Below are 21,922 nucleotides of genomic sequence, written 5' to 3'. Positions count from 1 at the left end.
AGCTCCCCACAACATTCACTCCACTTGTACTGACCTTCATGGTGTCTGACCTCGTGGCCTACGGCATCTTTTCCTAACAGGAGATTTAAATAAGTTGGGTGTGAAAGGGTCTTAACCATTTCACTTAAATTCCAGCAAATAACTTTTGAACAGAAGAAAGTCATTGAAAATAAAGGAAGTTCACCTTCCTACGTCCCGCTGGGTGGTAAGAGGGGCGCCTTTTCTCGCGCGCTCTATTAGCCTCGTTCTCATCTCCGGAGAGGGCCTGGTGGCCAGGCAGGTCGGGCGACACGGCCCCGGCGGCCCGGCTCTGCGCGCGGGAGGCGGGAGGGCGGGCTGGGCTGGGCCGGGCCGGGCCGGGGGCGCGGGCTCCGCCCTGGGGGCGGTGTTCCAGGCGAAGAGCGGGCCCGACGCCACGTGAGCCGCCCCGCAGGCCGCCCGGCTTCCTCCTACCGCCCGCGCGCGGTCAGCCAGCGCCCCGCGCCCCTGGGTTCCCCTGGCGTCTGGAGCCCCGGTTCCCTGGCCCCCAGTCGTCCGGACCCCAGTCCTTGCTCGACCACCCGCGCCCCCCGACCCCCAGTCCCCTGGCCCCCAGTCCCCACCCAGACCGCGGATCCCCAGCCCGGGCGCGGGCGGCGCGTCAGAGAGAGGCGTGCGGCGCGGTGACGGCGGTGACCTCGGGCCTCCGGGCGCAGATGGCTCAGGCGAGGATCAGCGCCAAGGCCAACGAGGGCCGCTTCTGCCGCTCCTCGTCCATGGCCGACCGCTCCAGCCGCCTGCTGGAGAGCCTGGACCAGCTGGAGCTCAGGTGTGCGGGGCGGCGGGCGGATCCGGGCGCGGTCGGACCCCGGCCCTGGGGCACTCGCTAGCCTGTCCGTCCGGCGGTCCCTTGGCCCCGCGTCCCGGCGGCCGCGCTCTTGCCTGCGCGGGAGCGGGGGAAGCCGAGGAGGTGAAGGGTAGGGACGCCGCTGGCGGTTGGGGCTGGGCTGACACCGCGGGTCCGCGGAGCTTCCAGAACCTTCTGCACGCCAGGGGTTCGGTCGGGTCTCCCTGAGATGCTCTTTCTGAACGGGTGGCGGTCTAATGGTCCCAAGGTCAGTGATCCATTCTTTTGCTTCCAACACTTAAGAGCAATATCTCAGAATAAAGCTTCGGGGCCCCATCGGATCCCAAGGCGGGGCGGGGCGAGGGCACTTGTGGGGCGCCCGCCCGGTCCCCTCTGCGTTTTTCCCGGCGCCGGGCTCCCCCCACCAAGAGCCGCTCCCACCTTCCAAGTGCAGTTTGCTGGCCCGAAACCACAGGGGTCACCTGTTTCCACTCTTAGCTGATTCAGGTTTTAATAAGGAATCAACGTGTGGCTTGAAATAAAGCCGCGTGAGGGGGCCCGAGCTGCGCTGTTGGGGGGCGTGCTGAGCACCTGGGGGTGTGGGGGGGCCTCTAGCGCCGCCCCGGCCCCACGGAGGGGACTTGAGGGCGGGGTAGATGGGCGAGCGCACGTTTTGATAGAAGGTCGCTGCTGGTCGGGAGAGCAGATGTGTCCTCAATGGTTTTAGTGCTTTTCTGCGTGTGGGAAGATGCAAGAATCTGGGTTCATTAAATTTTCCTGAAAATCTCTCTCTGTGGGCCTGTTCCGCCAGTTTTCCCAGAGCGCAGAGCCTCCTCATTCCTGCTCGTCTGAATTCTTTCCAGGCTGTGCTGTCAGTTCCTGTAGAACCGGGTGGCCAGGGACTCTCCTAGCGGCAGATGGGGTGGTAGGCTCCTTGGGATGCCTAAAGCCTATGCAAGAAGTTTTGGACCTACTTTTCTCTTTCCACAATGTATGAAAACGTTGATGTACTTCTCGTAAAGGTTCAGGTCACAAAAGCTACTGTATAAATTGTGTGCAAGTGTAGTTTTATGAAAATCTTAACTGGGGCACCCACAACTCCCTTAAACCTCCGCATTTTTTTCCATAGTTTGCACCAGGTTCTGGATGAGCAAAGGAGTAGGTAAGGTAGACATTTCAAGAATTGCCTTTACCTCCCTTGATTAATACACCAAAACGGGAGGGGTCTTATGACTCATAAAGTACACTAATAACCAAATGAGGCATTTCTTCATTATTTATCATGATTAACTGAATGAGGCATTTATTATTTATCAATTAGCATTAAGCAAGTGAGGCCTATATTAATCATTTTAAAATTTAGTATTTATCATTTGAAATTTGTTATTGATGATGATGGCAAGAAACAATGTCTTCTCGGAAAATAAATTCAGAATGTATACCTGTATGTGTGATTGGGTCATCTTGCTGTACAGTAGAAAATTGACGGAACACTGTAAACCAGCTATAATGGAAGAAATATCATTATAAATGAAAAAAAAAAAAAGAAAATAAATTCTCCACCATCATGATTTTGTGGGTAGTAATGGAAACCAGAACCCAGACTGGTTCTGGGGTCCTGCTGGGAATGACACAGATGGAATAAGGGGAGAGCAGTGCTTCCCGTGGCTGGACCTGCTGAAGCCAGTGCTCCTGAATGTCGTGTGTTGTCCCCTTTCCAACCCCCGCCCCGGCAGACTGCCTTTTCTTTTTTCATCGCATCGCAAAGGGGTCTTGTCATCTTCCCGGGCTTTAGAACTTGGAGGGGCATGTTCTCAACCATTTCTGGGGTCTCCCCACCCCCACACCCCATCAGAAAGGAAGGGTTTCTTCTTCAGGGACCGTGGGGGATGTTGCCCCCGCCTCCTTCTTCAAGCTTGAGTGGTGGTCCTCAGACTTGAACTAGTGCCTCACGTACGAAAGCAGCCAAGTGCTCGTCTTTACCAGGAAGGCTTTGGTTTTGAATATTGTGTTCCAGCGATTGATGTGAAGCGAATTCTGATTACTGAGTACAAGCAATTAAATTGTATTTTGCCGAATTAACTCTTGAACTGAGGAGGAAAGGCTGATTAATGTGTGTCTAGTTGTTCATTTTAAGGACCTTCCCAGTAATTGTAGACTTTTGCGAGCTTTATTTCTTGCTTTTAGAAAAAGTAACGCTGAGTGAAAACTTAGGAAGCATTTGGGAAGGTGGGTAAAAACAGGAGTTTTTGAAACCATGTGAGCCATGGAGAGTGGAGTGCACTCTCAGAACCTAGAATCCTACCTAGAAGATCAAGTGGAAGAAGAATGCATGATTTTCCCAGGTCATTTTCTCTAATGGTTTAATTTCATATGAAGGATGACTAATAAGGAGTTCCCGTTGTGGCTCAGTACCCATGAGGATGTGGGTTCGATCCTCGGCCTTGGTCAGGAGGTTAAGGATACGGCCTTGCCGCAAGCTTTGGCTGGGGCGTAGGCCAGCAGCTGCAGCTCCCACTCATCCCTAGCCCAGGAATGTCCAAATGCCACAGGTGTGGCCCTTAAAAAAAAAGGATGACTAAACAGCATACTAGCTAGAGAGGAAATTACAGGTTGTACGTGGAAACTCGCTTTTACTGGCTTTGTCAGTTGTGGCAAAAACTGCTTCCGTCTGAAGCTAAAAAACAGATTTGTGCTAAATGCTCTAGGACCTGGTGTGTGAACTGGTGCCCGCGACGTCTGAGAAGCTTTAAGATGTTGGCAGCATTCTACAGACCAGTCAAGAATTTCCCTGGATTTCTAACACTTCTCCACACCGCTAGCCTTTCTTTTTTGACTCTAGCTCACCTCCTTTTTCGCTTCCTCCTAAAAAGGTGATGCCTTTCTCTCCGGGTTTTCATGACCAGTTCAGCTGGTGCCTGATTTTCCATTCGTCAGTGGCCCAAAACATGTTTCTTACGATTGTCACTGTTTTAGCAGCTACCGTGATTTATAAATACTGCACACTAACAGCTAGTTAGTGAATGACATGACCATGCAGGGCCCTGCCTTTGTGGAATTTACCATCCCCTCCATTCTGCATGTGGAAAAGTGAGGCTTGAGAGCTTAAATGACTTGTCCAAGGTCACACAGCTGGAATCCGGGAGACTGATATCTTCTGCCTGAATTTTCTTAGAGTTAAGTGTGTCGTATTTCAGGATGTAGGAAGAGTATGTGGATGAATGTATGATTTTACAGAAGGAGGTGAACTTTCCACTTAGACTGGTGTTTGGATGAATGAATATTGAACTGTGCCAGGGGTCAAGTGGCCCCTAAAGGTTCTGGAGGGTAACAGGTGTTTGGACGTGGGGTGTGTGGACACAGCAGAGGGGAAAAGGAACTGGCTGGGAGACCAGCTGTTCACAGATTTCCCCAAAGGGCTCCTAGCATGGCTCCTCCCCCGCCTGCCAGCCACTTGCAGTGGCTTCCGTGGCAGCCAGGGAGTAAAGGATCGGCGAGGGGGGGCACAGCTGAAAGTTTCCTGTCACGGTTCCGTGTGTGGCGTCCCAGGGGTCACAAAGCAAGCTGGCGCCATAGTTAGCATCTCTAAGAGCCTGTAATTAAAAAGATCCCTTGTCATAGACACTGTCATCTGAACCTTCCAGAACCCTTTGAGGCAGGAGAAGGACACCTATTATCTCTTTTAGGAGCCGGGGGATCCGGTCCAGGGGGATTGGAGGCCAGTCTGAGGCCACCCCACTAACAAGCCGCTCCTAATGCTAAACCCTGGTCCCATTTTTACCCCCCAGTGTCTCAGCCGCGAGTGTAATGCATTGTTTTGGTGATGACTCGGACGCCCTTCAGAAGCTGCACTTTGCCTGAAACGTACATGATCCTTGTAGCCTTCCTTGATACAAGAGTAAGAATAAGGTGGTCTAGCGGTTAAGGATCCCAGCCTTGTCACTGCTGTGGCACAGGTTCAGTCCTTGGCTTGGGAACTTCCTTGTGCCACAGGCTCAGCCAAAAACCCTCAGGAGTATTGAATAAGAAACAGGACTATGATTTCAAGAATTGTTTTAGAAATAATCATCTTTGAAAAAAGTCTGTTTACCATTTCTCCTCCTCCACTTTTTTGGGGGGGGGGGTTGGGGGTGTCACCTGTGGAAGTTCCCAGGCCAGGGGTCGAATCAGAGCTGCAGCTGCTGGCCTACACCACAGCCACAGCAACACTGGATCCTTAACCCACTGAGTGGGGCCAGTGGTCAAACCCTAATCCTCATGGATACGAGTTGGGTTCTTAACCCACTGAGCCATGATGGGAACTCCCACCATTTCCCCTCCTTTTGATGAAAGCACAAATTCTTGCCATTTGGAAGCCCAAGTTCGTAGTGGTAAGTGTGTCATAAAAACCAGGAAGCTAGTGTTTGCGGCCTCAGCTCTGGGCACTTGATGCTGACAGTGGCCCCCATGGACCAGAATCCACGGATGCTCAAATCTGTAGAAAATGGTGTAGCAGTTGGTGCTCTGCATCCGTAAGTTCTGCATCCGAGTTACTCATAAATACATTTTTAGTTGATGCTTTCGGTCACTGCGTTAAACTCCACCTGCTTCACTCCATTCGGTCACAACCACTGTCACATGATCCGTATAGTGAAAGTGAGGAAGTTGAGGCAAAGAGAAACTACCCAAGGTCACCCAGCTAGTAGGTGGCAGCAGCACTGTCCTGAGTGGCAGGACTGAGGCCCTTGCGGTCCCTGCACTTGTGACCAGCCTGTGCAGTCAGTCACCTCCCAGCTCCTCCTCTCTCTGGTCCCCAGGCTGTGGGGACCCAGCGGTCCGCGCCGTGCACTTTTGTCCTAGGGACATTCTGACCATGGCCTGTCTTTGTTAAAGTTTAGTCCTGATTCCATGCGGAGAGTGTTCCAGGAGCACAGCCCAGGCCGCCCTTGGAGCGAGGATCAGTTCTTTCCCAATTTGGACATGCAGCTCTTCCAGGATCTGCTCATAAAAACAGAACCACCCTTCTCCGCCAAGAGCAGCGCTGTCAAGTGAGGTGTTGAGAACGTGAAGGGTAAAGAGAGGCAGTCTCACCCTTGTCTGAGCAGAGTTCCAGAAGACATAGCAGAGTGGCAAGTGGGAAATATTTGAAGATATATATTGGCTAACAATTTTCTAGAACTAATGGGAGGGACAAAAAGATGTATGTATGAGTTGATTTCGGAATACCAGTAGCTGATGAACAGTACAACTAGCACCCAAGCAAACTAAGTAGAGATGTAGGATTGACTTTTTTTAAAAAAAATAAAACCTTCATCCTGTGAATAGTCCATCCACTAGACCAGGGTAGGACTGACTGCCTGGGGCAGGGGAAGGAGGAAGTTGCTTAGGAAACAGTTCCTGCCAGAAGGATTGGGTTTTGAAAAAGGATCACCCAGGAGGCCTGGGTAGGGGAAGAGGGATGTCGCAGGACGAGGGGGCAGCAGAGGAAAGGGCCGTGATGCCAAAAGCTCTGGGAATCTTTGCATCGGGAAGGATGGCGTTTTACTGTTGCTGTGAGATGAAAAGGGTTTACACAAAATCATACATGAGAAGTCCTTTAGGACTTCCCATCGTGGCTCAGTGGCTAACCAACCCGACTAGGAACCATGAGGTTGTGGGTTTGATCCCTGGCCTCGCTCAAAGGGTTAAGGGTCTGGCATTGCCGTGAGCTGTGGTGTAGGTTGCAGACGCGGCTCGGATCCTGCATTGCCATGGCCCTGGCACAGGCCAGCAGCTACAGCTCCGACTGGACCCCTGGCCTGGGAACTGCCATATGCTGCGGGTGCGGCCCTAAAAAGACAAAAAAAAAAAAAGGAGAAGAAGAAGAAGTCCTTTACAAGATAGAAATCTGTGTGTTATGGAGAAAATGCCCTGGCAATTTCTAGCCATATGGGGGGAAAAAGTAAAACTTAAAAATTCCATCTCATTTCCTCTACATTTGGTCTCATTTAATGACAAAACATCTTCTGTGACAGATTTTTATATTTTTGTCTAAAGCGTCTCTTTTCAAACCACTTTCTTGTTAACAACCCATGAGCTTCGTGTTGAAACTTACGCTCATAAATGGGCCTCCTTCTGTAGAGTAACTCTCAGTTCTCTCTTTATCATCCTACATGTGCATACAGGCTCAGGAGGGCTGGAAAATTCATCTCTTCTGTCGGCATCTTCTCATTTACCAATCAAGTAATTCTTTGGTGCCATTGAAATGCTGGAGTCATGTTTTGTTTTTCATGAATGTCTCATTTTTGGTGCCAAGCTGACCCTTTTGGTGTGTGCCAGGCTCTAGAGTATGTGCCTGAGGTTCCCTAGGTTATATTAGAAGATTCCAGTTTCTATTCCCTAGTGTGTATTAAAGGGCACGAGTCTGTAATGAATGGGCTGGAACACAGCCTCATGCTGCGCTCTTACTGTTTGATAGACTATTGGTTTTGATTGCATTTTCCAGCTAAATTTGTCACATAAGATTCTTCCTCGCTCTTTGCTCCTGCTGGCTCTTATAAACACAGAGTCCAGCGTATATTTAGTATCTTGATGAATTCAGACCCTGTGACTACCGTCTGTCTGTCGGTGCTATTTCGGGGGACAACAGGTGGGTGCCCATTGGGAAGAAGGCCTGCGTGTGGCTGGTGGGGAAGGGCCATCCGTATATGGCCTGTGCTCACACTGCCTGGTGGTTCCTTCTGCGCCCACGGAGGGCACGGTCGGGATGAGGTCTGTGATCTTGTGCTTCCAAGGCCGCCTGAGTGTTGGAGCTACATCTGTCACTATTTATTTTGCAAAAGTCAGCAACTTGTTTAGTTGTGGTGTAATATATGTAAGAAAATGCCCTGGAAACAGAGCACCTTAAACACACAGGATTTTGTTTTCTTCTCCCCTGATTCCACAACCTGGTTCTTTAGTGACTGGCTGAGTCCGTAGTCGGTGCCTGTGTAGGGTTGGGGGAAGTGGTGCTTTGATAGTTTGATTAGGGCATCGTACCCAAAACCCACAGAGGCATTCTCTTTAAATTCGGAGAAGGCAAACATGCCCTTGCTCATCACCATCGTTTGGGCTTTTTTTCTTTTTCTTTTTTGGCCGCCCCAGGGCATGTGGATTCCCAGGCCAGGGATCAGATCCGAGCTGCAGCTGCAACCAATGCCACAGCTCAGCAACACTGGATCCTTAACCCACCGTGCTGGCCATTGTTTGATATTATATAGGAGGGCTTTGGTCAGTACTATGAGAAAGAAAAATAGGAGCTAAGAGGATTAAAAAGGCACAGATAAGGATTATCGTTTTTGCAGATGATATATATGATCATCCATCTAGAAGAACCAATGGAATCAAAAATCAAACCATTAAGTGAATAAGTGTTAAGGTGGCAGCTACAACATGAACTACAAAAACAGCATTTTTTTTTCCAACCAGCAATAGCCAACTAGAAAATGCAGTATATAGAAATGTATTATTCCCAATACCAACACTATCCAAAGTATCAAAACACTTAAAAGAGTCTGTACAACTACCATCAGTACTTCAGGGAGTTCCCGTTGTGGCTCAGGGGAAACAAATCCAACTAGGATCCTTGAGGTTTGATCCCTGGCCTTACTCAGTGGGTTAAGGATCCAGCATTGCTGTGCTTTGTGGTGTAAGTCGAAGATGCGGCTCAGATCTGGCGTGGCTGTGGCCGTGGTGTAGGCCTGCAGCTGCAGCTCCTATCTGACCCCTAGCCTGGGAACCTCCATGTGCCTCGGGTGCGGCCCTAAAAAGAAAAAGCAAAGGGTGTTGGTATAACAACAGGCACAGTGCCGAAAGATGGAATAGAGACTTCAGAGGCAGACAATCTACAAATCATTGAGGGAAAGATGGATTTGGGGATGGATAACGTTGGAGAAAATGGTTCACTATATGGAGAAAAAGAAACACATCTCCCCTAGCCACACACACAAGGTGGATTCTAGGTGGATTAGGACATAAGCATGGAAAGGTGAAGTCAGACGTTAGTAGACGGGGGTGCAGGAAAGCGTCTCAGGACCTGGGGAGGGGAGGGCCCTGCAGCAAAACTTCCCGATATGAGCCGTGAGGTAAAACCAAACCAAGCAGAGATGGACCTGACCCCTTCAGAACAAGGCCTTCTGCTCCATGAAGGACGCCCAGACACACTTCACAGGGGACAGGATGGGAGAAGGTGGTTGCAGGGCCTGTCACCAACAGGGCATTAACGCCTTGAGTGTGCACATGGCAGGGGGACAGTAACCCCAGTGTGCAAAAAGAAAAAGCAAGATAGGCAAAGGCTGCGAACAGCCTCACAAGGATACGGAGAGATGTCCAAAGTGATGAGTAATGAAAGAAGGGCAGATTAAGTACTGACGCAGCACCTACTACACTGACAGCAGAAGGTTAGAAAGTTGGGAAATGCTGAGCTTTGATAGGGCTGTGGGGACCCAGGGGCTTTCTGGAGAACAATCCAGAATGGAGCTGCATGAAGGGTCCGCACACCCTGCGAGGAAGCCGCCCTGCCCTGGGATGGTGCCTGTTATCAGGGCCCCGAGAGGACAGGTTGTCATTGACCTGTTACTGGAGGTGACGAAAAACTGGCGCCGAGGTACATCTCTACTGGGTCGGGGAGGTCAGGTCAGGTGGGGACACAAGGTGGCATTTTATGCGAGACCTAGGAGCTCCTGATTACACGTACTCGGAGGAACCTGGTGCTTCGTCATAAAATACACTGCGTGAGGGCAGAAACAGTGAGATATAAATAAGTTGAAAATAGGCGAGCACACAAGTATTCCGTTTTTTTGTAGAGCAAATACAAATAAATAAACGCTAAACAGAACTATTGCCCAGTGAGTGGGGAGGAAAATGGGAGCAGCAGGGCAAGTGGATTAAAAAGAAAACTTAAAAGCACAGAAAACAAGGAATACGGCATTTTTGGTTAACCATCTTTAACCGTGAGTTGGACTGAGGGATGGGGAGATGAGGCAGCCGTTCTGCTGTCTGGGTTATAACATCTGGCCCCCCTTGGTCCCCAGGGTGGAAGCTCTGCGAGAAGCGGCCACTGCCGTGGAGCAGGAGAAGGAGGTGCTGCTGGAGATGATCCACAGCATCCAGAACAGCCAGGACATGCGGCAGATCAGCGAAGGTGCGCTGCGGGGGGCGGGGGGGTGGGGGGGGTCCTGGGGGTGGGTGGGGGAAGGGGGGCATCAGCAGAGCCACTCCTCCAGCCCGAGAGCTGCTCCAGGTCCATGCTTCCAAGAAGGGCCAGAGCTGTGCGGGATGTGAAAAGCAGTAGCGTCAGAGGGTGAGAGGTTGGGTGGAGGTGTCACTTAAAGGGGAGAAAGGCAGAGAAAGTGGATTATGGACCCAGTGACACCCGTTTCCAGAGGAAGAGCTTACTGCCCAAGAAGAGATGGGCTTGCTGGGAGGTGATTCTCTGCACACCCAGTGGTCCTCCCAGCCTGGCTCCCCGGGCTAATAGTTGCGTTGCTGGTGTCGTTCAGTGAGCGTCTAGCCCAGACCCAGACTGCTACGCAGCCTCAGCAGGGTCAAGATGTCAAGATCTAGTCTCTCTCCACTGTTCTGGCCAAAGGTCCTTGAATTGGGAAGGGAGTTACAGAACAGGACAGATGAGAGATGGCTGATTTTCACATAAATAGGGAAAGGTTGACCCAGCACCCCTACCGGTCCCAGGAGAGATGAAGCCGGTGCCTAGTGTAGAGGCCAGCCTCTCCTCCAGTATCACGGAGGAGATACTGTTTTCTCAGCCACAGTTAAGGCATTGTTTTCTGATATGCGCACAGAATGTGCCACGCCAAAAGATGCCTCTTTGGCCTAAGCATTGTTTTGAGCTGACTGTTTTTGAGAAACTGCAGACACAGGAGAAGCTCTGAAAAGGGAGAAGTTACTCTTTTCTAAGAGACATTTGTGGAGTTCTCGTCGTGGCTCAGTGGAAACAAATCTGACCAGCATCCATGAGGACGCAGGTTCCACCCCTGACCTTGCTCAGTGGGCTAAGGATCCGGCGTTGCTGTGAGCTGTGGTGTAGGCCAGTGGCTACTGCTCCGGTTTGACCCTAGCCTGAGAACCTCCATATGTTGAGGGTGCAGCCCTAAGAAGACAAAAAATAATAATAAGAGACATTTACATTTTGTAATGGACATTTCCATTTGTAAGGAAATGTACCAGGAGGAGCATGGCTAAATTGCGAGACGCTCAGCAGTGGAGAAGGCACCTACTCAACCTACATCAAGACCTTACTGTTGTTTTTCGTGCTTTTTCTGGTACCCTCCATAACCCACCCCCTCCCTCCCCAGCATTTCAAGCCGTGGACAGTATTTAGGGTAGCAGCCTGGGCTCTGGGGGAGTTACTGAGCCTTGCTCGCGAGCCCTGATGTGTACGTGAGGTATACATGTTAATAAACTTGTTTCTTCGTGTTAATCTTTCTTATTATTGGGAGTCTCAGGCAAAAGGTAGAGGGCACATGACTTTCCTGCTCTCCAGGCACCTCCTCCCACAGGTCAGGAGCCCCCTCTCCTGCTCGTCCCGCACAGAAGCCCAGGGACGCTCACCCTTCGCTCTGTTGGGACTTGACCTCCCTCCCAGTTCCAGAAGCACACCTGCACCAGCTTTTGCAGACATGACACCTGGAGAGGTCATCTGGTCGCCATCCCAGAAGGACCTTCAGGGAAAAAGTGCTCTACAGCCTTTCTCTGTAATCTGATTCCTAAATTAACCCTACTGCTGTAGCTTTAACTTTGACCTTGAAGAACTTCATACGTGCTCACAGAATAGGTTTGATTTTCGTATTCTCGACACAGATGCATTTCTCTCTCACATTGATTGACATGTCAAACTTTTTCTGATTAGGGGAAAGGGAAGAACTAAACCTGACTGCAAACCGTCTGATGGGACGAACACTGACCGTTGAAGTTTCGGTGGAAACAATTAGGAACCCCCAGCAGCAGGAGTCCCTCAAGCAAGCCACCAGGATCATCGACGAAGTGGTGAGCAAGTTTCTGGATGACCTGGGAAATGCCAAGAGTCACCTCATGTCACTGTACAGCGCCTGTTCTTCCGAGGTGCCTGCCGGGCCCGTGGATCAGAAGTTCCAGTCCATAGTGATTGGCTGTGCTCTTGAAGATCAGAAGAAAATTAAGAGAAGGCTAGAGACCCTGCTTAGGAACATTGAAAACTCTGACAAGGCCATCAAGCTGCTGGAGCATTCTAAAGGGGCTTCCAAAACCCTGCAGCAGAACACCGAGAGCAGGTTCAATTAGTGTTCAGCCTAAGAGCCCTTGAAATAATGGCGTAGAAATGCTAACATACTAGTGCAAGTGTTAATTAACTAGTCCTGTATGTTAGGCACAACTCCCGTAACACTGATAGTGGCTTCCAGTGAGGGACATGTCCCAGTGTTGTTAGTTTTATGAATAACAATTAAAACTAGCAATATTTTGATTACCTTTCTAGAAGTTTTTAGATTGAATTCTTGTCTTATACTAGGATCTAGCACCTCATATGTATATTTTTTTATGATTCTCTGGATGAACACTTACACTGTGTGGGGGAAGTGAGGACTCAGCTTGGAGCAAAAGCATCACGGTTCTCTCCTGGGCATTGCTTGGCACAGACACACGGGCAGTGGGGTGTGTGGTTGACTAGACCTTCTATCCCTAAAGCAACCCCCACTGACCACACATCTGCTGTGAACCAAGCAGTGAACTTAGAGGGTGGATGGGAACGTTCCCACCATCTCCCCTTACTTTTGGCAGTTTTTTTTTTTTTACATTTATATCAAATTATTTTTAACTTAAAGACATACATCTTGTAATATGAATATATTTCTTGATAATACACATGACATAAAATGTGAGAGAATTCACCTCTAATTTTACCACTATGAACAACCATCCGCTTCATCTTTAAAGGCATCATTTCTTTCAACTGTTTTTTTTGTCTTTTTAGGGCAGCACCTGTGGTACATGGAGGTTCCCAGGCTAGGGGTCCAATGGGAGCTGTAGCTACCGGCCTACACCACAGCTCACGGCAACGCCAGATCCTCAACCCACTGATCGAGGCCAGGGATCGAACCCTTGTCTTCATGGATGCTAGTCAGGTTCGTTAACCGCTGAGCCACGACAGGAACTCCTCTTTCAATTTTTAATAATTACAGAAAAATAGTATGGTAACTTGCCTTTAAAAACAGAAGTGCCATTGTAGGTTTGCTTTTAATTCTCAACTTAAAAACCTCTGTTCTGCACAGCTGTACAATTTACTCGCCATCCCCCTTAACCATTCCAGTTTGTCACTTACCACTGCACCATATTTGTGAATGTAGAGCTTCTTCCCTTTCTTTTGTTTTTGATTTTCTTTGTATAATTTCCAACAAGGGGATTTACTGGGTCAATGGGTATACATGTTTTCATGGCCTGATGTATTTCCAAAGTGTTTTTTAAAATTTTTTTATCACAGTTGATTAACAATGTTTTGTCAATTTCTGGTGTACAGCAGAGTGACCTAGTTATACATTTACATACATTCTTTTTTTCACATCATCCTCCATCATGTTCCATTACAAGTGATTAGATATAGTTCCCTGTGCTGTACAGCAGGACCTCATTGCTTATCCACTCCAGATCCAATAGTTTGCATCTACTAACCCCAAACTCCCAGTCCATCCCACTCCCTCCCCCTCCCCCTCGGAAACGACAGGTCTGTTCTCCACGTCCATGAGTTTGTTTCTTTTCTGTGGAAAGGTTCATTTGTGCCATATATTAGATTCCACATATAAGTGATATCATATAGTATTTGTCTTTCTCTTTCTGACTCACTTCACTTAGTATGAGAGTCTCTAGTTCCATCTATGTTGCTGCAAATGGCATTTTCTTTTTAATGGCAGAGTAGTATTGCATCATGTATATGTACCACATCTTCTTAATCCATTCATCTGTCGATGGACATTTAGGTTGTTTCCATGTCTTGGCTGCTGTGAATAGTGCTGCAGTGAACATAGGGGTGAGTGTATCTTTTTCAATGAAAGTTTTGTCTGGATAGATGCCCAGGTGTGGGATGACTGGGTCATATGGTAGTTCTATGTTTACTTTTCTGATGTACCTCCATACTGTTTTCCATAGTGATTGTACCAATTTTCACTCCCATCAACAGTGTAGGAGGGTTCCCTTCTCTCCACACCCTCTCCAGCAGTTATTATTTGTGGACTTGTTAATGATGGCCATTCTGACAGGTGTGAGGTGATACCTCATTGTAGTTTTGATTTGCATTTCTCTAATAATTATTGATATTGAGCATTTTTTCATATGCCTATTGGCCATCTGTATGTCTTCTTTGGAGAAATGTCTATTCAGGTCATCTACCCATTTTTCAGTTGGGTTTGTTTTTTTGCTGTTGAGTTGTGTAAGTTTTTCGTGTATTTTGGAGATTAAGCCCTTGTTGGTTGCATTGTTTGAAACTATTTTCTCCCATTCCACAGGTTGTCTTTTTGTCTTTTTTATGGTTTTCTTTGCTGTGCAAAAACTTGTAATTTTGATTAGGTCCCATTGGTTTATTTTTGTTTTTATTTCTGTTGATTTGGGAGACTAACCTAAGAAAACGTTTGTACAGTTGATGTTAGAGAATATTTTGCCTGTGTTCTCTTAAAGGAATTTTATGGTGTCTTGCCTTATGTTTAAGTTTTTAAGCTATTTTGAGTTTATTTTCATGCATAGTGTGAGGGTGTATTCCAGTTTCAGTGATTTGCATGAGGCTGTCCAGTTTTCCCAGCACCACTTGCTGAAGAAACTGTCTTTTTCCCATTTTATGTTCTTGCTTCCTTTGTTGAAGATTAATTGACCACAGGTGTCCAGGTTTATTTCTGGGTTCTCTCTTCTGTTCCATTGGTCCGTATGTTTGTTTTTGTATAAGTACCACACTGTCTTGATTACCATAGCTTTGTAATGTTGTCATAAGTCCAGGAGGGATGCCTCCCTCTTGGTTTTTGTTCCTCAGGATTGCTTTGGTAATTCTGGGTCTTTTATGGTTCCACATAAATTTTTGGATTTTTTGTTCTAGTTATCTGAAAAATGTTATGGGTAATTTGATAGGAATTGCACTGAATCTGTAGATTGCTTTGGGTAGTATGGCCATGTCAATATTAATGCTAATCCAGGAGCATGGAATACTTTCCATTTCTTTTTAATCCTTTTTAATTTCCTTGATTAATGTTTTATAGTTCTCAGCATATGTCTTTCACATCCTTGGTCAGGTTTATTCCTAGGGATTTAATTTTTTGAGGTGTGATTTTTAAAAGGTATTGTATTTTTGTATCCCTTTTTGTTAGTATACAGAAATGCAACTGATTTCTGAATGTTAATCTTGTATCCTGCTACTTTGCTGAATTTGTTGATCAGTTCAAGTAGTTTTTGTTTAGAGTTCTTAGGGTTTTCTATATATTGTATCATTTCATCTTCATAGAGTGACAGTTTTACCTCTTCTCTTCCAATTTGGGTACCTTTTATTTCTTTTGTCTGATTTTTGTGACTAGGACTTCCAATACTATGTGGAATACAAGTGGAGAGAGTAGGCATCCTTGTCTTGTTCCAGATTGTAGTGGGAAGGCTTTAAGTTTTTCTCCATTGAGTATTATATTGGCTGTGGGTTTGTCATAAATGGCTTTGATTATGTTAAGGTATATTAACCAAAATCCACTTTGGTAAGAATTTTTATCAAGAATGGATGTTGGACTTTGTCAAATGCTTTTTCTGCATCTATTGAGGTGATTGTGTGGTTTTTTACTTTTCTTTTGTTAATGTTGTATATATGATGTTGATTGATTTGTGTATTTTGAACCATCTTTGTGAACCTGGGATCAATCCCACTGGGTTGTGGTGTATGACCTTTTTTATATGTTGTTGAATTTGATTGGCTAAAATTTTGTCAAGAATTTTATATTCATCAAAGATAGGGGCCTATAATTTTCTTTTTTAGCAGTATCTTAGTCTGGTTTTGGTATTAAGGTGATGATGGCTTCATAGAATGTCTTTGGGAGTGCCTTCTTCAACCTTTTAGAAAAGTTTAAGAAGGATGGGTATAAGTTCTTCTTTGTATGTTTGGTAGAATTTGCCTGTGAAGCCATCTGGTCCTGGACTTTTGTAGGTAGGGGGTGTTTTTATAACATATTGAATTTCACTTCTGGTGATCCATCTGTTTAATTTATGTTTCCTCTCGATTCAGTTTTGATAGGCTGTATGTCTTCTAGAGAGTTGTTCATTTCTTCTAGGTTAAATTTGTTGGCATATAATTGTCCATAGTTTTCTCTTATGGTTGTTTGTATTTCTGCGGTATCCATTGAGATTTCTACTCTTTCATTGCTTATTTTGTTAATTTGAGTTCTTTTTCTCCCCTTCTTGATGAGTCTGATCAGAAATTTGTCAATTTTCTCTCTGATTTTTATGATTTTCTCCCTTCTGCTAGCTTTAGGTTTTGTTTGTTCTTCTTTTTCTAAATCTTTTAAGTGGTGGGTTAAGTTGTGGATTTGAGATTTTTCTTCTTTTTTGAGAAAGGCCTGTATTGCTATGAAATTTCCTCTAAGCACTGCTTTTGCAGCATCTGTGTGTGTGTGTGTGTGTGTGTGTGTGTGTGTGTGTGTGTGTGTGTGTGTGTCTTTTTGGGGCAGCACATGGTAGTTCTCAGGCTAGGGTTCAAATTGGAGCCGTAGCTGCTGGCCTTTGCCACAGCTACAGCAACACCAGATCCAAGCCACATCTGCAGCCTATACCACAGCTCACAGCAATGTTGGATCCTTAACCCACTGAGCATGGCCAGGGATGGAACTCACATCCTCATGAGTATTAGTCAGGATCATTATTGCTGAGCCACAACAGCCCCTCCCATAGGTTTTGAATGGTTATGTTTTCATTATCATTTGTCTCAAAGTAGTTTTCAGTTTCCCTTTTGATTTCCTTGCTGACTGTTTTTTTTTGTTTGTTTTGGTTTGGTTTTTAGTAGCATGTAGTTTAGTCTCCATGGAGTTAGTTTTTTCTCATTTCTTTCCCTGTGGTTGTTTTCTAGTTTCATGCCATTGTGGTCAGAGAAAATACCTGAAATAACTTCTATACTCTTAAATCTGTTGAGGTTAGTTTTGTGCCCCAGTATGTGGTCAGTCCTTGAGAATGTTCCATGTATATTTTTAAAGAATGCATTAAAACATTTTCTGGAGTTCCCACTGTGGCTCAGCAGGTTAAGAATCCCACATAGTGTCTGTGAGGATGCAGGTTCAATCCTTGGCCTCGCTCAGTGGATTTAGGACCCAGTGTTGCTGCAAGCTGTTTCATAGGTCACAGATACGGCTCAGATCCGGCATTGCTATAGTTTGGCAGCTGCATCTCCAATTTGATCCCTAGCCAGGGAACTTCCATATATGATAGATGTGGCACTAAGGAAAGAAAAAAAGAATGTATACTCTTGATTTTTTAGGATGTAGTGTCCTGAAAATATCAGTTAAGTCTAACTTTCCTACTGTGTCATTTAGAACCTCTGTTGCCTTATTGATTTTCTGTCTAGAGGATCTGTCCATTGATATGAGTTGGGTGTTAAAGACTCCTACTGTTATTGTATTCCCATCATTTTCTCCTTTTTATGTTTGTTAGTATTTGGTTGGTCCTATATTAGGGGCATATATATTGATGAGTATAATATGGTATCCTCTTCTCAAATTGATCCTTTTATCATTAAATAGTGTTCTTTTTCTTTCTTGGTGGCCTTCGTTTTAAAGTCTATTTTCTCTGATATGAGTATTGCAACTCCTGCTTTCCTGTCTTTTCCATTAGCATGAAATATCTTTTTCCATCCCCTTTCTTTCAGTTGACATGTCCTTTGCCTTAAGGTGAGTCTCTTGTAGGCAACAAATTGTAGTAGGCTCTTGTTGTATTATCCAGTCTGCCACTCTGTCTTTTGATTGGTGCATTCAGTCCATTGACATTTAAGGTAATTATTGATAAATATGTATTATTGCCATTTTAAACCTTGTTCTCTAGTTGATCCTATGTTTCTCCTTTGATCCTTTCCTTCTTTTGGTTGGATGATTTCCTTTTATTTTATGCTTGTGTCCTCTGTAGTTTGTGTGCATTTTGCCCCATTTTGTTTGTTTGTTTTGTCTTTTTAGGGCCGCACCCATGGCATATGGAGGTTCCCAGGCTAGGAGTTGAATTGGAGCTGTCACTGCCAGCCTACACCACAGCCATAGCAACAGAGGATCTGAGCCTCATCTGTGACCTACACCACAGCTCATGGCAATGCCAGACCCTTAACCCACTGACCGAGGTCAGGGATCGAACCCCCATGCCCTCATGGATACTAGTTGGGTTTGGTAACCACTGAGCCATGACATGGGAACTCCCAGCCCTGTTTTTCAAATGTGTTTACCTCTTCCTATATCTGCTTGCTTTAGCCTGATAGTCATATAGGCTCAAACCCATTCTAAAAAAAAGTCTAGATTTTCTTGCTTTCCTTCCCCACATTTTATGATTTTGATATCCCTTTTTAACATCTTCATGTTTATCATTTTCCAGTTACTTGGGTTTACCTTTGCTTTTGCAGTAGGGTTTTTTTTTTTCCTTTTAGATGTGTATACTGGCTTGTTTAAGTGATTGCTGTCCAATTGTGATTTCCTCCATCCTATTTCTTTATTTAGAGTAGACCTTTCAGTATTTCTTTTAGAATGGGTTTAGTATTGCTATATTAGTTTTTATTTGTTGGAAAAACTCTTTATATCCCTTCTATTTTAAATTATGTTTTTGCTGGGTAGAGTATTCTAGGCTGCAAATTTTTCCCTTTTAGAACTTTGAATATGCTTGCCATTTTCTTCTGGTCTGTAGTGTTTCTGTAGAGAAGTCAGCCTATAGGGTTATGCGGGTTCCCTTAAGTGAACTCTTTGTTTTTCTCTTGCTGCCTTTAGAATCCTCTCCTTTTAATTTTTGCCATTTTTATTATAATATGTCTTGGTGTGGGTCTGTTTGGGTTCAACTTGTTTGGGGCCCTCTGCGCTTCTTGTATCTTGATATTTGTTTTAGATGTGCAAAGTTTTCAGCCATAATTTCTTCAAATATATTTTCAATCCCCTTTTCTTTTTCTTCTCCTTCTGGAATCCCTATTATGTGTAGACTGGCCTGCTTTATATTATCCCATAGATCCCTTATATTGCTTTTGTTTTTTTTTTTTTTTTCATTTGGTTTTCCATCTGCTGTCCTGACTGGGTGATTTCCATTATTCTATTTTCCACGTCACTGTTCACTCCTCTGCATTATTTCATTTTGGTCTTCAGTGCCTTTAACTCAGTTTGCATCTCTGCAAATGAATTTTCTAATTTTTCTTGGCTCCTCATATTTTCTCGTTCCTTTCTAAAGTAATGTGCATTACTGTTCATATGTGCTCTTAATGCCTTCATAGTCACCCTTAATTCCTTCAGTATTTTTAGTCTCCTCTTGAACTCGGTGTCTGATAACTGCAGAGGTCTGTTTCATTGTTCGCTCCTTCGGGAGAATTCTCCTGTTCTTTTACCTGGGAATGGTTTTGAGCCTCTTCATTTTGCTTCTATTTTTATTATTCTCTGAGTTTAGGGAAACCAACTACTGTAGTCTTGGAGGGCTATTTATATTCGAGAGCACCCCTGGGTATTTTGTGAGGGCTTACTATTTATTTTTGGTGTGAGGGTTTGGATGCTTGCTGTCTCTTTTCTCAGTGTGTGCAGGCTGTTATCCACTTGATAGGGTGCTGCACGAGCTTCCAGGGAGGTGGGAGGCAATGAGCAGGGCTAGTAGCCAATGCCTGGTTACTGGGCCTTTGACAGTGGCAAGGACCCACAGGAAGGTGGTGCAGGCTGCTCCTAGTTGCAGGGCCCTGGGAAGTGGCAGTGAGCTTCAGGAAGTTTTGGATGGTGCCTGAAACATTTGTCAGTGGCAGCATCAGGGCGTGTGTGTTCCCAGGGCAGTGAGAGCAACAACGGGTGGTGCTTGGTTGCAGTGCCCCCCTTTGTGCTGACCTCTGAGGTGACTGGGGCTGCAGGTGGTGCCTGTTCATGGACCCCTCATGGTAGCAGGCATGCCCACCTCTGGACTCATAGATAACTGGTGGTTTGCCCCTGCTGCCTGTAGACCACACAAGCAGCACCCTGTCATGCTTAGCCTGAGCAGGAGGCACCGCCACCAGTAGTTGGCACAAGAGGTGCCTCACCACCTATAGCCCTGCCCTCCAAGAGTCCATGTGTGTGCAGGGAAAGATATTCCTGTGGCCGTCTGCCCCTCTGCCTCTTGCTGTCCCCAGCAGTGGTGCCTTGCCCCTCCATGGGCGCAGTCCTCCTCCTAGTTTCCCTCAGCTCTGAGCCTCACTCCCCAGCCCCTCAGGCTGTCTCCACACCGTCAGCCCTAGTCCTCTCCCCAGAAGTGACCTCCGGAGCCTCGGTCTTGACCCCCAGCCCCCGCCCAAGCGGCTCAGGCTGTGGTGTCCTGGGAGGCGGTCCTGATGGTCTGTGTGGCTCTCCCTCCGCTTTGCCCTCAGTGCAGCTGCTGTGCTCTTCTCTGAGGCTTTGAGGTCCCTCTATCTCGGCTGATCTCCCCTCGGTTAGGTGGCTCCCCAGGGGGTGGTTTCCTTTCCTCTTTCACAGCTTCCTCTCAGGACTGCTGGTCCCAGCCTGATTTCCTTTTTTTTCTTTTTTTTTTTTTCCTCCCTTTTGTTCTACCCAGTTATGTGGAGGGTTTCTTGCTCTTTGAGGAAGTTTAAGGTCTTCTGCCAGCCTTCAGTAATGTTCTGTGCAAATCGTTCTACACGTAGATGGTTTTTGTGACGTGTTTGTGGGAGGTGAGTGTTACGTCTTACTCCTCCGCCATCCTGATCCCGTCCCTGTTTCCAAAGTTTTTTTGTGTAAGAGTTATATCAATTTATACTGTCTTTAATAATTAAAAAGTAACTGTTTCACTGAAAGCTTTTCATCATTGAGCATTTTTTCCCTCATATTAGATCTGAACTGCCTTACCTTAGATTGCATTTTGTTCACTAACAGGGTTGACAGGGTATGGATGATTCTTCTGTGCACCTATAGAGAGCAACCATAGAACACTTTGATTTGTTCAAAGTAACTAGTGCTATGGCTACACAAAAACTTCAACTTCCCCAAATACTACTACAAAATGAATACATCACATTCAATTTTCATTTAAAAATATTCTTTTTTCATCAAAAAATGGGGGGGGAACTCAGTCAAGATCCAGATTGGTTTTATGTGTTTTTATCCCTCTTCATAAAAAGCACTTCACAATCTAACAATGTGAGAACATTCATGATAGTTTTGCTTGCCAGCTGAGTCCGCCTCATTTAAATCTTTCCATTTCATGGAAAACATTAATTCTCATCGATAACTGTGGCAAAAGCCTCTTGATTTATCAAGCTAACTTGCTGTCACCAGGTTCACTGCTGAAGATTTTGTGTATCAGAATCAGTGTGTGTGTGTGTGTGTGTATGTGTGTGCGCGCGTGCACGGGCCGTCTTTATCAGCTTTGTGAAAATTCAGCAGACAACCAAGTTTTCCTCAAGTTCTCAAGGACTGTCAGCACCTGGAAATTCCTTCCACCCTGGGCAATACCTTCTAGTTCACTGTTCACTCCAGATCAGCCCAGGACTTTCTCTACAACCTTTGCAGTCTTTGTAAACTTTTCACACACCCACCCACCCACCCCCTCTGAGGGTCTGCCCCCACCCACCCTCCCAGCTGTGACACTGGGTGACTCGGGAACGTTACATGAGACGCTGAACACCTGCGCTTAGCATGGCAGCCACACAGGAAGCACATGTTCAATGCCTCTGCAGTTGACAGGACAAAGTAAATGCATTTATTATGTGGGAGAAAGCAGCAGCAAAAGTCTCAAAATAAAACAGCTTTTAAAAAAAGCAGACTCAAATTGATGGAGTTAGAAAAGAAAGTTAATTTACAAGGCAAAATTATCTAAGCCCCAGTCTCTGAAATATGGAATATATTTTGGTTCTTTTGATTTTTAAAGACGTCACATTTGGTCTCACACTGGCGATACACAGCACACATATCCACACAGAAT

General features: G+C 46.0%; 1 protein-coding gene across 2 annotated transcripts; it reads left to right on the top strand.

Annotated features, from left to right (window-relative positions):
- Positions 1 to 440: 440 nt before the first annotated feature.
- On the top strand, positions 441 to 20,795 carry BAG2 (BAG cochaperone 2). 2 transcript variants are annotated; one of them, XM_003128336.5, is made up of 3 exons: positions 441 to 808; positions 9,856 to 9,965; positions 11,691 to 20,795. In XM_003128336.5, the coding sequence occupies exons 1-3, from the start codon at positions 696 to 698 to the stop codon at positions 12,098 to 12,100; spliced, it is 633 nt and encodes a 210-aa protein (XP_003128384.1). In that variant the 5' UTR covers positions 441 to 695; the 3' UTR covers positions 12,101 to 20,795. The 2 variants fall into 2 exon arrangements, with proteins under 2 accessions (XP_003128384.1, XP_005665922.1); XM_005665865.4 differs by lacking the exon at positions 441 to 808 and adding an exon at positions 811 to 1,094.
- The last annotated feature ends 1,127 nt before the right edge of the window (positions 20,796 to 21,922 follow it).

Source organism: Sus scrofa, chromosome 7 (assembly GCF_054392235.1).
Source record: "Sus scrofa isolate SSC_HxYL_T2T_F1_AM1 chromosome 7, Sscrofa_HxYL_maternal_Yorkshire_Landrace_v2.0, whole genome shotgun sequence".
Taxonomy (NCBI): domain Eukaryota; kingdom Metazoa; phylum Chordata; class Mammalia; order Artiodactyla; family Suidae; genus Sus; species Sus scrofa.
The sequence above is the reverse complement of the archived record's forward strand: the minus strand, read 5'-3'. Positions and strand labels throughout refer to the sequence as shown.

Bases quoted from the DNA above. Each gene is read 5' to 3' on its own strand.
- BAG2 (XM_003128336.5), top strand. From the start codon at position 696: ATGGCTCAGGCGAGGATCAGCGCCAAGGCCAACGAGGGCCGCTTCTGC. The intron at 809-9,855 runs GTGTGCGGGGCG...CTTGGTCCCCAG, and splicing joins CTGGACCAGCTGGAGCTCAG to GGTGGAAGCTCTGCGAGAAG. The intron at 9,966-11,690 runs GTGCGCTGCGGG...TTTTCTGATTAG, and splicing joins CATGCGGCAGATCAGCGAAG to GGGAAAGGGAAGAACTAAAC.